Raw genomic sequence first — 16,031 nt, forward strand, 5'->3', positions numbered from 1 at the left:
TTATTGGGGCACAAATTAGGGTGAAACAAAAGACAGGTATAGGGTATGATAATACAGTTGTTCCACCTCCTTTTAATGAGAATTATACTAGCCTGTCTCATTCTGATTTCAATACCCCACTAGAGGACGAAATGGTCTATGGTATTGGTCATGGGCCAAAACCAAATACATTTGTTCCTCCTATCTCCAAAACTATTGATCGCATTCCTTCATAAGTTAGTTCTAGTAGTGATTTATCTTGTTCAACAGTTTGTGTAGAAGAAAGTGGGTCGGTGGAAAGGCCTGTTGAGGTGAACATATCAAGTTGTTCATCATCAAGTTGTAAGCCTGAGGATAATCCAAGTAAAAGCAAAGTGTTTGAAAATGATAATCAAACGAGTACTTCATGTAAATATGTGCCACCAAATAAAATATCATTTTCTCAAACAACTAATCAATCACAAAATCCTCAGTCATACAACTGTTTTGTTAACAACTACTATGGCCATTATCAACAAAATTTTGTTGATTCTTATTACACTAGTGTTTTTGATGGTCGGGGTCACACATCAAATGTGTTTTATAATCATGTTTTTTCCATGGATCACCTTTCCCACCCCGCCAACCATATTATAGTTCTGATGAGTTATATAGTGCTCCTAGGAGAAAATTTTGTTTTATGTGTGGTCATTCTTCTCACCTTGCAAGAAATTGCAAGCACTGGTTCAAGCAACAACTTGATATTCAAAGGCGGCTTAGTCAGTCCCCAAAAGGTTCTTTTAATAGCCCAGATTCAAGGACTGACCAAGCCGATAGTGAAGCCAGTGAAGTGGATGTGAGATCCAAAGTCAATAAAGTAAAACGCAAGAGAAAACCATTTTGGAAAACTAAAAAGGATAAATTCAAAAAGGATCCTAAGACTGAAAGTCTAAGGATTCAACAAAAAATAGCTTTAAAATCAAGAAAACAAAAGTCCAAAATTGCCAAAACCAAGGAACAAGTTTGTGTTTGGATTCCTAGGGACAGTTCTTCAAGCGATGAGTCGCTAAGAAATAAATTGTTTCCAGAAAATGAAATGAAGTTTAGTCGACTTACAGTCGACTTTCCCGAGACAACTAAGTCTCGGGAACCCATGTCCATTTAAACGCTTAGTGCATGTAGGGTCAATCAAGGAGGACTATCAAGGGTATTCGGTACTTACATAGTGGTTGCACCCGACATATGATGGAAGATGAACCCTTTCTATTTGATGCTAAACCATTCGATGGAGGATTCGAGTCTTTCTTAAGCGACATGTGAGAACTTCAAGGAATGGAAAATGTTTCATATATTGTAATTCAACAACACTGAACTTGTTCAAATGGATCAACCACAACTTGTCGAGCGTTTCTTAAACTCATATCATCCAACTACTTCTCTCAAGTGATGGATCCAGCTGATACTTCTCTCAAGTGATGGATCCAGCATCAGCTGCTGGGCTTCAGTTTGAATCTCTTCAACTTTGTTATACAATGTAGGGCTGTTCACGAACCGAACCGAACCGGGCATGCTCATACTTGGTTTGGTTTGAAAGCGAGCCGAACCGAGAGGATTGAATTTAAAGAAACGAGCGGTATCTTTATGCTTGAACTTGGTTTGGTTTTGAAACCGAGCGGCTTGGTTCGGTTTGGTTTTGCTTGATTTCGTACAAAGTTTTCAATTTTAAATTTCTAAAACTTCAAAATATCATTAATTCAAGACTTTCAACTCTAAATTGTCTAAACTTTCACCTTTAAAATGTATAAAACTCAAAGTTAACAAAAAAACATATAAAAAATGAGCGTCTATGGTTTAAATTTGAACTTTGATTTCAACACAAAAGAGGGAAATTCTAGAAACTTTAAAAAAATAGTATACTTTTATAAATATACATAAAGTTTATATATAAAACTAATAAATAAAAAATAATTCGAGCAAAACGAACCGAACTAAACCAAGCGAGGCTTTGCTCGTGCTTGGATTGTTTTTAAATCGAACCGAGCCGAACGGCTCACTTCCAAACCGAGCCGAAATCAAACAAGCATTTTTCGAGCAATTTTCGAGCGAACGACGAACGAGCGGCGAGCGTCGAGCAGTCTAGACAGCCCTAATACAATGTGATAATTCATGTATAGGATAGTCCATCTGACAACAACTTTGATTAAAACAACCTATCTATCTTTTTGTATATAAAATTGTAAATATTTTAAAATATGTTACAATTCTATAGGGAGAAAATGAGGTAAGTTTGACTCACAAAAAAATTTTCATATTAATTAAGAAAAACAAAATTGAGTCACTTGACTTACCAAAAATATTTTGTTATTATATAATTTCGTTAAAAAAACCAGAAAAAGCTTCAAAAAGATATTATCTCGTTTAGGGGGAGCTCATTCTTAGAGGGAGTCAGATAGTTTAAATTTTATAAAAAGTTTGAGAAATTGATTCGACCTTTGGAAAATGATAAGAAATTGTCTTTAATGATCCTAGCACATGAAAATAGTAGATCAAAAGCCAACAAGTTCATTGCTTGATGTGTAGATAGGCTTGACAAATGAGTAAGTGTCATAGTGATATAAACTTAAATTCCTGCCTATGCTAGTGGTTACACTCTCATGAAGCGGTTGCCGACTCCAAAATAAGTCATATCAATGAAGGCAAAATTGTTATTAGTCGGTCATACACGAGCCCATTAGTGATTGATCACCATAAAGAAATACTCTTGCTATAAATATAAATATTGAAAATAAAAAATTATTAAAGCAGAAAAACTGCAAAGTGCTCAAAAAGTATTCAAAATCAACAATAAAAATGTTGAAAAATTATCAAACAAAAAGGGGTATATTAGAACTACATAACGTGGGGCAAACAAGTAAGTCCTAAACACTTTATATGAAGGCATGTAAGTCCGTATGTCAAGTAAGTTCATAGTTCAACCTTTATTGTTTGAAAGAAAATTTTCAAAAAGTTTAAAATAAGCTCAAAATGTTTTTATCAATCATTAGGGGGTCGGAGTCAATTTGGGGTGATACCGATGAACACAAATTATGCTTGAGGTATGATGGAGTTTGTAACTTGTCGTATTAACAGGGGACAACATAAGTATCGTGCCTAATTCATACTGGCATATCACGTTGACATGAAAATACTTGTTAAGTTTAAAGAGAACAAAATATATCTACAATCGACTTTAGGTTCTTGGCATGACAATATCCATATATAAGTGTGATATAGGACGTTATCGATCAATGTGATTCCATGTTGTTATCTTTCTCGCAAAAATATTATAGTTATTATAATATTTTGTAAATATTATTGTTATATAATATTAATTTCATCTTTACTCCTATTTTAATTTATTTTTATATTATTTTGTTTTATTTATTATGTAAATATATTCGTAATACTATAACATATAAAAATGTCAAAAAAGAATTTAAGTTTTTATGTGTTTGTACATATTTTGTTAAATCTTTGTTATATTCAAAATCATGTGTTTTGTTTTCAATGCCGTTCATACAAAGTTCATTGGAAACTTGGGACTTAAACAAATTATTTACAAGTTGAGGGACTAAAATTAATCTTTTATAAGAAGTCGATATAAAATAAATTCTCAGAGTTATCTTGCAAATACTTCAAACCAAGAGCATGTTTTGAAAAAAGAAAACTTTCCTTTGACCCTCGAGAGGGTCTGTGAACAAATCTTATTCGCTCTAAGTTTTGTGCATTTGTACATGGACAGGTGATCGATGTCGAAAGGTCAATGAAAAACATTTTACCCACACATCAACAGGAAGATCATGATCAAGTCTCCTGGGCTGCAGAGACTGAAGTTGCAGATGCTGAAGTGCTTAAAAGAAAACGAGAACGTGACAATCGGCGGTTGAACCTAAAAAATGAACCGATCGTGTCTAAAGATCAGTCAAATGACAAAGCAAAGAAACAAGTCGGCACAAGAAAGTCAACAAAGGAAAATTAGATGTCGAGCCTCCCGCCTGATGTTTCTAAAATTTTATGCCGCTGATCCTTCCCAGAAAATAAGATTGAAGTTCAAGTCTTCAAGATTGGAAAATAAAGAATTGTCCATAATCCAATGTCGTTCAAGCTCTTGGATCAAGACATGTACTAGATTTCAAGAAATAAAGACGAAACAAAGAACTTGATGAAAGTTCCCGGACATACTCAATCCTAGAGGGAGATTGTAGGACTAATATTCTATGTTAGTATTAGGATTGTGTATGTATTTATATTTGCTTTTAGTCGATGTATTATGTACCTCAGTACGTTTATTTTGTAACCATGTTTTGTAAACTTGGAGAAATGGGGACCATATATAAGGTCACTTTACCCATTTCTCCAACCAACCCTTCAAATCTCTTATCAATCAAGGAAATAAAGAGAGCTTTTTCTCTCACCAAGCAATCCCACTTTTCTATCTTCTTCTCTTTTGTTATTTAAAAAGCTCAAGCTCGGTTCGTAAGTTACTTTTTCAAGCTCGAGCTTAGCTCAGACTCATCTTGTTTATTATTTTTTGAATAAACCATCGACACCCTAAGCTCAATTCGAACTCGTGTGCAATGCCATAAACGAGCCAAAGTTCGGTTCTAGCTCGCCTTTGCTGTGTGAGAACAGTGAGATTAATACATAAAACTATAAAAGGTCTAAAGAGTTAAAAGTTCAAAAATACGTTAAGCCGTTAAGGTTCAACAAGCCTATACGACTTTCTCATACAAGGCTCGAACTCAAACTCGATACCAAAATGATCTTTATCCAAGGACTCGAGCTCAATAAAGCTCGGTTTGTTTTGAGCGTTCTATCAATCCAATGCCACCGTGCTACATTCATTACTCTAGTGGTTATATTCATGATGTGATAAAGTGAAATCTTGAATGCTGTCCCATACTTATCAACTAGCCAAACATGTTCCTCTTTAAATGCCAGAACATAAAAGACCAGCCACAAATTGGTTCTAATAAAAAGTGACGTAAAACAAACTAAAAGACATTTCAATTAAGCCAGAATAAAAACTTGAAAGTAATTAAATTTCCAATTCTCCTTAAACAACGTTTTCAACAAACACAAAACCTTACTAAACCTTCCAGTTTGATCATCAACTTAGTACCAGATATAAACTAATATTTTAAAATGCATTAAAACTCCTTAATAGAAACACATAAACAAACCAAATTGTCTTCAAGAAAGAAGAAAAGGTTCTAATGTAACGATGAACACTTGCGAATTCTCAAGAGTAGTTGTTACTATATAACTCCTTACAACTCTTGTCGTGAACGTTGTACCTTAACAACTTCCTGGGAGTTAACAACTCCAAGAATGTATCTTCTTCTGCTTTACCTCTAACCACATAAACCACTTGATAAACACATTCGTTTACGGAGATCATGTTCCCAAAACCATCCCGAGTCCGATACTGACAGATCATTTCCGAAAAATCACCCAGAAGCGCATCAAGCTATATATAGTCGATACTTGACAACCCACCCCAAATGATCCCTCAACATCTCGTACACATTCAGGCGCAAAATATCTTCTTTGCGATCAATTCGTGATATTAAATGTAGACACCCTCTCGATTCCCCTAAATACATTAATACTTCATCAGACTCCAACCCCTTCTGAACATGAAATATTTGCAGCTGTTCAACCTCAAATTTGAAGTACATGAAACTACTACGAGTTTGATAGTACGAAACCCAATTCTGGGCTCCATTCCAGTAAACCGGGTAGCGAAAGTCGAGAATCTGCTCAGAGAAAGACTCGATACAAATCTTCCATGTCCTCGTATCAGACGAGTAGACTTGAATATGAAACAAGTCTTCGTCATGATTTAAAGCACGAATACAAACAACTTTGTAGTGCGCACAAGGTGTTTGATGGAATGCCAGAGCCATATAACGGATGGTTTGAGGGACGGGTGGGACGAGTGCCAGTTTCTTGGTGGTGGGGTTGAAAACATAATATTCATGAGCACGTTTATGAATGGCGGAACAAAGTAATAAACCGTTACAAGATTGCTCGATTCTGACATTGGAACGGTTAAAGTAAAAATCAAGATTGCGGGAAGGAGGAGTGCTTCGGTCTTCATCAAATGGGGCATATATAGATTTTGGAAGTGTATGGTACGGGCCGGTGAAATGAATGCGAGCAAATATACCAAGGGTCTGTTTGATATGAGGTAATGGAATGAACGACGGAATGGAATGAATGTGGTAGTGGAATGGACAAAGGAATTGAATGAGTTATTACCATTCCAATGAGATGTTTGTTTACCACATAATAATGAAATGAATATTTACTTTGCGTTGTTTGATAGGTAGGAAAAAAGGGGGAAAAAATTAAAACGGTAGTGTGTGACAATGGTGGTGGGAGGTAGGTGGTGGTAGTGGCATTGGTTGGCGGTGATGGTGGTTGGCGGTGGTGTGCGGCGGGAAATAATGGTTGTTGGAGGTGGGTGGTGGTGTTGAGGGTAGGTGGAGGTGGCAGTTGTGGTGGGGGCGATGGTTGATGGTGGTAGTGGACGGGTGGTGGTGGTGGGCGGCTGGCCTAATGCCGATGGTTTGTGGCGGTGGGTGGTGGTGGGCAGTGGTGACAGTGGGTAGCGGGCCGCGGGTGGTGGTGGTGAGTGGCGGGGCGATGGTTGATGGTGGCGGCGGGTGGGTGGCGGTGGTGGGCGGCTGGAACTTATGCCAATGGTTGGTGGCGGTGGACGACGATGGTGTGGTTTGTGGCAGCGACGGCGGTGGTTGGTGTTGATGGTGGTGGGAGGGTGGTGGAAGTGATGTAGGCATTGTAGGGTGAAAGAGGAATTGAATGAAAAAAAACATAGGGTATGGATGGAATAAATTTGGGGTATTTTAGAGGGAATGAAATAACCTAGAGTCATTCCAAGCCTTTGATCAACCAAACACACTTTTCTTCATTCTTTTACGATGGGTCATTTCATTTCGCCCTCAAATCCTGCATACCAAATGCTATCCAAGAGATTTAGAAAAGTTATTATTGTATCGGTGAGTGAAATGTGTGCGAGTTAAAAGCAATCGCCAGTGTTAGATACGGATTTGAAACGAATGATGGAAGTGGCAGGAAGGCGGATAAGGATTTCGGTTAAAGGGTCGTCGTCGGAAACAACTAGTGATTCGGATTGAGTGGATTGATGACCAGAATCATCCTCCATGGAAGCCTGGGAGAAGCGGATTTGGGTATTGTTTGATTCCGGTACGGTGTTGTTAGGGTTTGCCAAGTTGAAAGGTCGTGAAGTTCCTTTTGTGCCCATTGATTCTATTATTATTATTATTCACAAAAGTGTCAATTTAGTTATTTTTTTTGTTACTAATTTAGCTTACTATAAATTCATATTTTCTAATTTGATTTTGCATGATAACTAGTGTTGTTAGTGATAATATTACTTGAGGATAGTATAGTAATTTTGGTAATTAGGGGTTAGTTTTTTTTTTTTTTGTTTTTTTCAAACGGTCAAATTGGACCGCTAACAGGTCGCTGGCCCATCCGAAAATCTCCATTCCACCTTTAGAAAGAAATCAGGAGGGAACCTATCAATATGTGAGAAAACACATGGACCAACTTGAGCCCCCTATTTTTCCGTCTCAAGTAAAATTTAAACTCAAGGCATCCCCTTATTAATTGAAGTCTTTAGGCGACTCATCGTAATCATTTGGACCAGAGATCATTGGCGGTCTATACACTTTATATACATGCTATGTAATGTTTCAGTTAAGCTAATCTTATACAGATTTCATTATCAAACAGCCTGGCTATGTTTCTGTTAGTTGGGCAATATTAGTTGTGTAAAAGTCCAGTCCAATGAGCCCATAGCAACTTGAAGCCCATATTGTTAGCCATTGATCAAAAGCAAAATATAGGTTGCTTTGTGATAGGTACCAATCTCGATTTTCTTTGATACCTATATCGAAATGCTCGTCGATACCTTACCAAGGCCATTTGATGATCCCTACTTCTGTAAACAATAAACTCATGGCAAAATTTGTTGAAAGTTTAAAACATTGATATCAACTAAATCATTACATGTCAAGATTAAAAGAAATCATAACAAAAAAACACTGCGTCAACCTTAACAGACTCTCCTAGGTCTTCTTCAACTCCTGTAATTTCTTTACATTCAAGAAGAAATCACTCATCACAGATTCATAATTTGATAACTTCTCAAAACCAGGAAAGTAATTAATATCAACCACAAGATACCCATCTTCTTTACCATCCTTAATCATATCAAAATTAAAAAGATGCAATCCAAGAGCCACTCTCAAACCCTTAGCCACCTCATCAAGAAACTCCGTCTCTGGCATCGGTACACCATCATCACCCAACCCTTCATCGCTCGGTACCACCGCACTTGAGATCTTCGAAAAACTCATAACCCCACCAGACTCTATTGCCAACTTTTCTGTCGTCTCGTTGGATACATCCGGCAATGAACTCCGCTTCACACATTTCACATAATCGCCGGCTACGTAAACCTTGTATCAGAGAAAATATATTAGTTAGAGTTTATTGTTACATAACTGATCTATATGGTATTGAGGGGTGAAATCCGGTACAAATGAAACCAACAAACTAAACATACAAATAACTAGAGTACTTATTTTATAAAAAATATTATAATGTAATAACAATTACTCTAGTGTTAACATAAATACTCTAATTATTTGTACATTTTTTACAATAATAATCATTTGTATTTGATCCAAACTCATGGTAATATTTGTGCCTCACATTATAATAATTATGTAACAATAAGTACTAATATATTCTCATTAATACCTTAAACACAACCCCGCCATGGTTCACAAATTGTTGTAGCACCATGGGCGGGTCGAGCTCGAGTTTTGTTGTCAACCCTTCATAGTTAAACACCAAAGACATATTATGCGCGTTGGCGGACCCGTCCGCAAGGAGTGGTTTGACCATCATGGGAAACCCTAATTTGTTAATATCTTGCATGGATTTTAAAGATTCAGAATCTTGAATACCAAGTTGGTTTGGGATGTTGAGTTTGGGGATGTTAAGGTTAGTTACGGGTTTGAGCATGCATATGCGGTCGTGGAGGCGTTGGATGGCGGATGGTGGATCGATCACGGTGGCATTAGGGTTGTTGGTGATGAAAGTTTCAAGATTTTGGTCCCATTCTTGGCCGTAAAGCTTGTGGATTATGCAGTCGAATGGACCTTGTTCGGTTAGTGGTTTTGAAACGTCGATTGGGATGAAATCAATGCCTTGTTGTTTCGCGTGGTTGATGAATGGTTCCACCATGAAATCATCGATTTTTCGTGCGGGTAATGCATAGCCCACTCGAAAAGGATTGGTTTCTGGCATTGTATTGTGTTTTTTTCGATGAATAGATGATGATAGTCGAATTCAAAGGCTAGTTATTTGCTTGATATCAGAATGGTATTGGAAGAAATATATGGCCATAAATGTTATTAAATGTTATTGGGTGATATTTATTGATGAAGATCGGTTGTGAAAAGAAGTAGGGATCTCCTTGATTTGGGATTCTAGCAATTATGTGTCCTCACCATCCGTTTTTTAAGTTAATGCTATATTAATGCTATATTTAGTTTTTTTTTTTTGAACTGCTGATATTATTGAAAGAAAAAGAGGCTAGACTAGCAAGAGGCTAGACTAGACACAACAAAAACCCAATACAAAACACCAAAACAAGAAAATTAAAACGAAAAAGCGCATCAACTATCCCAACTCATGTCTACAAGTTTTCCTCTATTTTTCACCCAAAGAAAGCTAAGCCGTTTGATGTCTTCCTTGATTATATTAATCGAGACTCTCTTATTATTAAAAATAGCCTCATTTCTAGCCTTCCAAATACACCAACACGCCGTAAGGATTATAGCTTGAAGCGCATTTTGTTTAATTTTATCTACTCCACAAGTTAGATGAATCTTATGTAGGTCTCGTACATCAAAAGCATACACCGGGTTTAAGCCACACGAACTACTAATGAATTGCCATATTACCGTCGCAACATAGCAAGACGTTAGCACATGAACCGCCGATTCCTTTTCGCCTTCACAAAGAGGGCACCATATTATTTTATTCACAACATTCCTCTTGAAGAGAGCATCCGATGTCGCGATTCTACCGATTTCCGCCTGCCATCCAAAGAGGTTGATCTTCAACGGAACCCACCTATTCCAATCGATTACAAAAAACGACCCAACCCTAGATTTTTGAATTTGGTCTCGGACCGATTTTTTAGTAAATTTTCCGTCTTTCCCAAGTGCCCATTTCCACTTATCTTTCGTTACGCCCAAAGTCCTTCCCGGCAACAATCGAGACACTCCCAAAATTCTTGTAATTCTAGAGAGGTGGTAGGCTCCATAATCCATGTCCAATTCCAACCATTAATTGAAGAACCCTCCAACATTTTCTCTCTAACCGTGCATCTTTTGTTTCTCTCCAAATTAAACAATGATGGAAATTTTGTGCATAAAGGGGCTTCCCCAACCCATTTGTCAATCCAAAATAAGTATGAGTACCATCACCCACCACACCCTCTATAGAATCTGTAATTGAAAAATTACTTATCTTTAAGTCTTCATCAATTTTAACAATGTTGTTCCACACTCCTGATAAGACCGCTTTAGATGGGATTGGTTTAATACTTCTTTCATTGTGATGGATACCACTAACCACTCTACACCAAAGTTTCTCTGGTTCAGTTTTGAGTCGCCACCACCATTTAGCTAATAGGCTTAGGTTTAAGTCCCTAAGCGAGCCGAGACCGAGACCACCATGATCTTTACCCGCTAACACTCGATCCCATTTGACCCAATGAATCTTCCTCTTTTCTAAGGTGCTTCCCCATAAAAAAACGTCGTCTTATTCTTTCGAGCTTTTCGATAACCTGTATCGGGGCCTTATATAATGAGAAGTAATAAATAGGTAACGCGTTCAAAACCGAGTTAATAAGAACCAAACGACCACCCATAGAAAACCTGGACACTTTCCACTTTGAGAGACGTTTTTCAAAGACTTCGACAACCGGATTCCAACTGTTTATTAAATTCATATTTTACCCTACACGCAAACCGAGATACGAGCAAGGAAAAATTCCAATTTTACAATGTAATCGAGTCGCCATGTTTTCCACCTCTGGATTTGCAACATTAACCCCAAAGAGATTACTTTTATTTAAATTGATACAAAGACCCGAAACAAGATAAAAACTCCTTAGCAGCCTAGCAAGAGTCGGAATATTTTGTTCCGACCATAAACCCATCAACACCGCGTCATCAGCGAATAGTAAATGCGATAAGGATGGCCCGCCATTTGGCATCCGTATGGGCTGCAAAATCTCGTTCACAACCGCTCGGTTCAGAATATGAGAGAAAAACTCCAAGGCTATAATAAACAGAAGCGGCGAGAGAGGATCCCCTTGCCGGACTCCTCGGTAACATTGAAATTCCCATGTAGGGGACCCGTTAATAAGAACCGAAGCATGAGCCGACTTAAGGATTCCCGACACCCATAATCTCCACCTCGCTGGAAAGTTCATGGCACCAAGAGTCGAATCAATAAACTTCCAACTAATAGAATCAAAAGCTTTATTTAGATCAATTTTGAAGAGGAAAACCGGGATTTTAGCTTTTTTTAGCCAAGATAGAACTTCATTAGCAATAAGAGGACCGTCTAGGATACTTTTACCCGAAACATAAGCCATTTGAGACTCAGAAACGAGGGACCCAATAACGCCCTTTAGCCGGTTAGCTAAAACTTTCGAAATAACTTTGCTGATGCAGCCAAGAAGGCTAATTGGGCGATAATCCGAGAAGGCTTGAGGGTCATTAGACTTGGGTATAAGATGAATGAAAGAGGAGCTGCACCCATTGCTAATCACGCCCGAGTCGTAAAACTCCAACAAGACCGTATGGAAGTCTTGCCCCAAAAGGTCCCAAAAGCGTTTAAGAAATAAAAAGTTGAACCCATCCGGGCCCGGTGCCCGCTCTCCATCACAATCCCAAACCGCAGTTTTAACCTCTTCCATGGTGAAAGGTAAGACCAGCCTTCACTATCTTCTCTTGACAGTTGCTTGATTCCTTCACTAGAAAACGAGGGACGATCCATGATCGGTTCTTTGAACTTATCCTTAAAAAAATTCCAAGCCACCTTTTTTACTATTTTTGGGTTAGATTTCCATAACCCATTAACAGTAACCCCATTAATTCTATTGGCGGAAATGTTTGCATTCAAAATTCCATGAAAGAATTTAAATCCCGAACTTCAGCCAACCGATCGAAATCTTCACATAACCTGGTCTTAGCAATATAATCCCCACCCTCCCGTTCTCTAATAGCTCGAACCCAAGATTTCATCTCATTCTTGATATTTCTCAGTTTCGTAGCCAGCATTTTATCAGCCGGCCCATCCGGGATTTCCATTAGTAAAGCATGTGAAACCACCTCCCGAATTCTCGAAAAACGCAGCCACGAAGAGAAGAATTTGAAAGGAATTGAACCAAAGTTGGATCCTGAAGCAATTAGAGTGAGCGGACTATGGTCCGACCAAAGACGAGGATGGGCCTGAAGTGAAGCGCCGGGCCATCTCATAAGGAAATCGCGACAAACAAAGATTCTATCAATTTTACTAAATCTCGAGTCCCTACCGGCCTCAAAAGTATACCGCATACCCCCCATATTGTACTCATGAAGATCAGCTTAGTGATGATTAAGAGGTTTTATTACATTGATTAATGATTATATTATCATCAAATTAAAGATTGCCCATTCCAAAGTATTAGGTCATGGGTATACAATCATGCTCAGTAACTTCACATAGTTACCACATCAACTCACATAGTTACCACATCAACTACTTTAGCCTATTTCACTCCACATCATCCTAAGAAAATTGTTTAATCCCTTCGCATCTCTTTATTTAATGTAAAATTAATTCTCAAATTATTTTTTTGTGTGTAGAGAGATTTAAAGTCCATTAACATTTTAACACACCTTACATTTAACGTCTCTTAACCCATTAAGGGAATGGTATACCACTCGCTAACCCTTGGCAACTAAGCTTTAATGCTATGGACTTTGGTATACCCATGGGCCTTATATGGGAGTTCAATGCACTTGAAATCTTTCTACAAGGGCTCCCAAGTGTGTGTGTGTGTGTATGTGTTTTGTGAGAGGAGAGGATCGGATTTGGCCCAAAGGTTGATGGTGACAATGGAAAATTTTATCTAAGTAGAAAAGTAAAGCACATCGACTAATACTCTCTACTGCTCTAAAATCCGGCAATGAGTTCTTTTTGAGTGAGGAAGAATGATGTGGGGCCGATCACTCAAATTAGGGAGTAAATGTTGATGTCAATTTAGACTCGGTTTTGCTAGTCAAAAATGGGTGGTGGTGCATTTTGTTTCCCGTTTACCTGTCTCTCTATTGTAATTAGATCATTTTATCTAATATAACAATAACGTTACATAAAAAGATTCTATATAAAATTGCAACAAACGAAAAAATGCAACAAAAGGTGAAGACCATGAATTAAATTATCAAAAGCATCCTCAATACAAAAGTATACACATGAAACACGTTCTTGAAATTAACTAGTTAACCAACACACACAACAAACGAAAAGATTCATTGAATTATTGTCGTACATTTCTCGGTGAATCTTTCTGAAGTTCAACATTAACCAATCCAAACCACATATCACACAAATCTAAGCTTGTGCTTCATCATGAACACCAACCTCCTTCTTCATCATCTTCTTTTCTTCTTGTGATTTCTTGATATTCAACAAGAAATCCGTCATTACAGATTCATAATAAGGTAATTTCTCAAAACCAGGGAAATAATTAATATCAACCACAAGATAATCATCAGTCTTATCATCCTTAATCATGTCGAAATTAAAAAGATGCAACCCAAGAGCCTGTCTGAGGCCGTCCGCCATCTCAACTAGAAACTCCTGCGTAGGCATCTTCAGCTTTTCGTCGGACTTGTTATTACTGCTACTACCCGTATCATCACCCGTGATTACAGAGCTTGATATCTGAGAAAAACCCATAACCCCACCGGATTCTGACTTAATCTTTTCTCTAGTCTCATTTGAAACATCTGGCAACGAACCTCGTTTCACACATTTCACATAATCATTGGCTACGTAGACCTTGTATAAGAAAGTATATCAGTTAAGGTTTATTGCTATAGAGTTATTATTGTATATACTATTAAGAACAACATAGTAGTTAAAGTTTATTGTTAAATGATATAACTTTATTATGTTTAATGTGGAATTATTTTTAGAGTAACGTTAAACATATCCTCGTATGTTAAACACACTCATATAAGTAAAAGTAGAAGGAAGATGTGACGGATTTAATAGCAAACGAGGGTACCCTTTCACTAAATAGGAGCCTCATTCACTATATAGGAGGTGATGCATTTACCATAACGCTTATTTTTATAGTCCATCTAGCAATTATAATTATAATAACAAACCTTAATTACTAAGTGTTAGGATCAAATACAAAAATCTCTTAACGGGCGATAAACGTATAAATAGTTTAAGTAATTATTATGATATGAATATAGTAATTATTATTACTTTACAGTTTTTAAACTAGAGTAATTACTCTACGGAACTTGAAAACCGTAATACCTTGAAGATGACTCCACCATGGTTCACAAACTCTTGTAGCACCATAGGTGAATCGAATTTGAGACCCTTGGTTAACCCTTCATGGTTAACCACTAGCAACATGTTATGCGTGCCAGAGTCTCCATCAGCAAGCAGCGGCTTGGCTATCACCGGAAAAACCAAATCTTTATCCATCTGGATGGATTTTAAAGCTTCAAAGTCTTGAACCAGGAGTTGGTTTGGGATGCTGAGTTTGGGAATATTAAGTTGAGAAACAGGTTCGAGCATGGAGATGCGATTGTGGAGGCGTTGGATGGCGGATGGGCGGTCAATGACAGTGGAGTACGGGTGGTTGATAGAGAAAGTTTCGAGATTTTTGTCCCATTCTTGGCCATAAGACTTGTGAATGATGCAATCAAATGGTCCTTGTTCGGTTAATGGTTTGGTAAGTACATCTATTGGGATGAAATCAATACCTCGTTGTTCCACGTAAGTTATGAATGATTCCACCATGAAAGCTTCGATTTTTCTTGCAGGTAATGCATAACCTACTCAAAAAAGGCAACTTTCTTTTGCTAATTCTAGCATTTCGTGGTCTGCTTGTGTGTGTGTGAGAAAGAGTGATAGTTTAGAGAGAGAGATAGGGGTAATCCGTAATTGATTAGATCAAGTGGTTTTATAATAAATTAGGGGAGAAAAGGTGGTGATTATTAATTCTATCAAATTTAAATAAGTCTGTCTAGCCTTGTTGGAGAATAAACAAATACACACCGGCGCGATTACCGTTATTGGTTAGGTAGGTAACGATGTTAAACCTTGTAAATAAAGTAGTAAACGTTGAGAATAGTATTAGTGTTCGTATAACTTATAAAAGCCATATATAAAACGATGTGTTTTCGTTTGGTAAAATTAACCTGCTCGTTGTGGATGCGAGTCATTACGAATTCGGTCGGCATCGGTTAGATTCATGACGACAGGGCCGGCCTTAACGATTTAAATACCTTAGATTCATGACGACAGGATCTGGGTTCTTCCACCTACAAAATGAACAGCACCGTCAACTTACCCCTCAGAAAGGGACAGAGGGGTCCTCTTTGGGGTAACCCTCCGGTGTGAGAATAAGTATTTTGTGGAGAAGATAATAATGTGAGAGTAAAGAAATCTGGAGAGTATTGCTTAATAGCAGAATACTCTGTAGATTTCTGTGATTGAGAGTGTTACTGACTGTAACTGTCTGTGAGTGAATGTAATTGAATATGCTTGAATGTGAATGAATGTGTCCGTGTAACTGTGTAAGTTATGATGTATTTATAGTGCTAGGGTTTCCACTGATTGGGCTCAGCCTTGTTGGCCTCCTCCAATTGCTCTGCGCCACG

At 37.7% G+C, this 16,031-nt stretch overlaps 4 protein-coding genes across 4 annotated transcripts; all 4 read right to left on the minus strand.

Moving 5' to 3' along the window:
• Positions 1-8,117: 8,117 nt before the first annotated feature.
• On the minus strand, positions 8,118-8,747 carry LOC143610191 (inositol-tetrakisphosphate 1-kinase 5-like). The gene is made up of 2 exons (XM_077084735.1): positions 8,706-8,747; positions 8,118-8,510 (listed from the first exon to the last, which is right to left on the minus strand). Exons 1-2 carry the CDS (start codon positions 8,745-8,747, stop codon positions 8,118-8,120), a joined length of 435 nt encoding a protein of 144 aa, XP_076940850.1.
• Positions 8,748-8,765: 18 nt separating this feature from the next.
• LOC143610184 (inositol-tetrakisphosphate 1-kinase 1-like) lies at positions 8,766-9,486 on the minus strand. The gene has a single exon (XM_077084731.1). The coding sequence runs from the start codon at positions 9,364-9,366 to the stop codon at positions 8,794-8,796; it is 573 nt and encodes a 190-aa protein (XP_076940846.1). The 5' UTR covers positions 9,367-9,486; the 3' UTR covers positions 8,766-8,793.
• Positions 9,487-9,737: 251 nt separating this feature from the next.
• Positions 9,738-10,397, minus strand: LOC143610192 (uncharacterized). Its single transcript, XM_077084736.1, has one exon. It carries the CDS (start codon positions 10,395-10,397, stop codon positions 9,738-9,740), a length of 660 nt encoding a protein of 219 aa, XP_076940851.1.
• Positions 10,398-13,544: 3,147 nt separating this feature from the next.
• On the minus strand, positions 13,545-15,289 carry LOC143610181 (inositol-tetrakisphosphate 1-kinase 1-like). The gene is made up of 2 exons (XM_077084728.1): positions 14,677-15,289; positions 13,545-14,184 (listed from the first exon to the last, which is right to left on the minus strand). Exons 1-2 carry the CDS (start codon positions 15,166-15,168, stop codon positions 13,735-13,737), a joined length of 942 nt encoding a protein of 313 aa, XP_076940843.1. The 5' UTR covers positions 15,169-15,289; the 3' UTR covers positions 13,545-13,734.
• Positions 15,290-16,031: the final 742 nt, after the last annotated feature.

Source organism: Bidens hawaiensis, unplaced genomic scaffold (genome assembly GCF_021521415.1).
Source record: "Bidens hawaiensis isolate Kalapana, Puna unplaced genomic scaffold, B.hawaiensis_p1.1 tig00024830_1, whole genome shotgun sequence".
NCBI classification, from domain to species: domain Eukaryota; kingdom Viridiplantae; phylum Streptophyta; class Magnoliopsida; order Asterales; family Asteraceae; genus Bidens; species Bidens hawaiensis.

Bases quoted from the DNA above. Each gene is read 5' to 3' on its own strand.
- LOC143610181 (XM_077084728.1), bottom strand. From the start codon at position 15,168: ATGGTGGAATCATTCATAACTTACGTGGAACAACGAGGTATTGATTTC. The intron at 14,185-14,676 runs GTATTACGGTTT...TTCTTATACAAG, and splicing joins ATGGTGGAGTCATCTTCAAG to GTCTACGTAGCCAATGATTA.
- LOC143610192 (XM_077084736.1), bottom strand. From the start codon at position 10,397: ATGGATTATGGAGCCTACCACCTCTCTAGAATTACAAGAATTTTGGGA.
- LOC143610191 (XM_077084735.1), bottom strand. From the start codon at position 8,747: ATGAGTTTGGATCAAATACAAATGATTATTATTGTAAAAAAT. The intron at 8,511-8,705 runs GTACAAATAATT...CTCTGATACAAG, and splicing joins TGATTATTATTGTAAAAAAT to GTTTACGTAGCCGGCGATTA.
- LOC143610184 (XM_077084731.1), bottom strand. From the start codon at position 9,366: ATGCCAGAAACCAATCCTTTTCGAGTGGGCTATGCATTACCCGCACGA.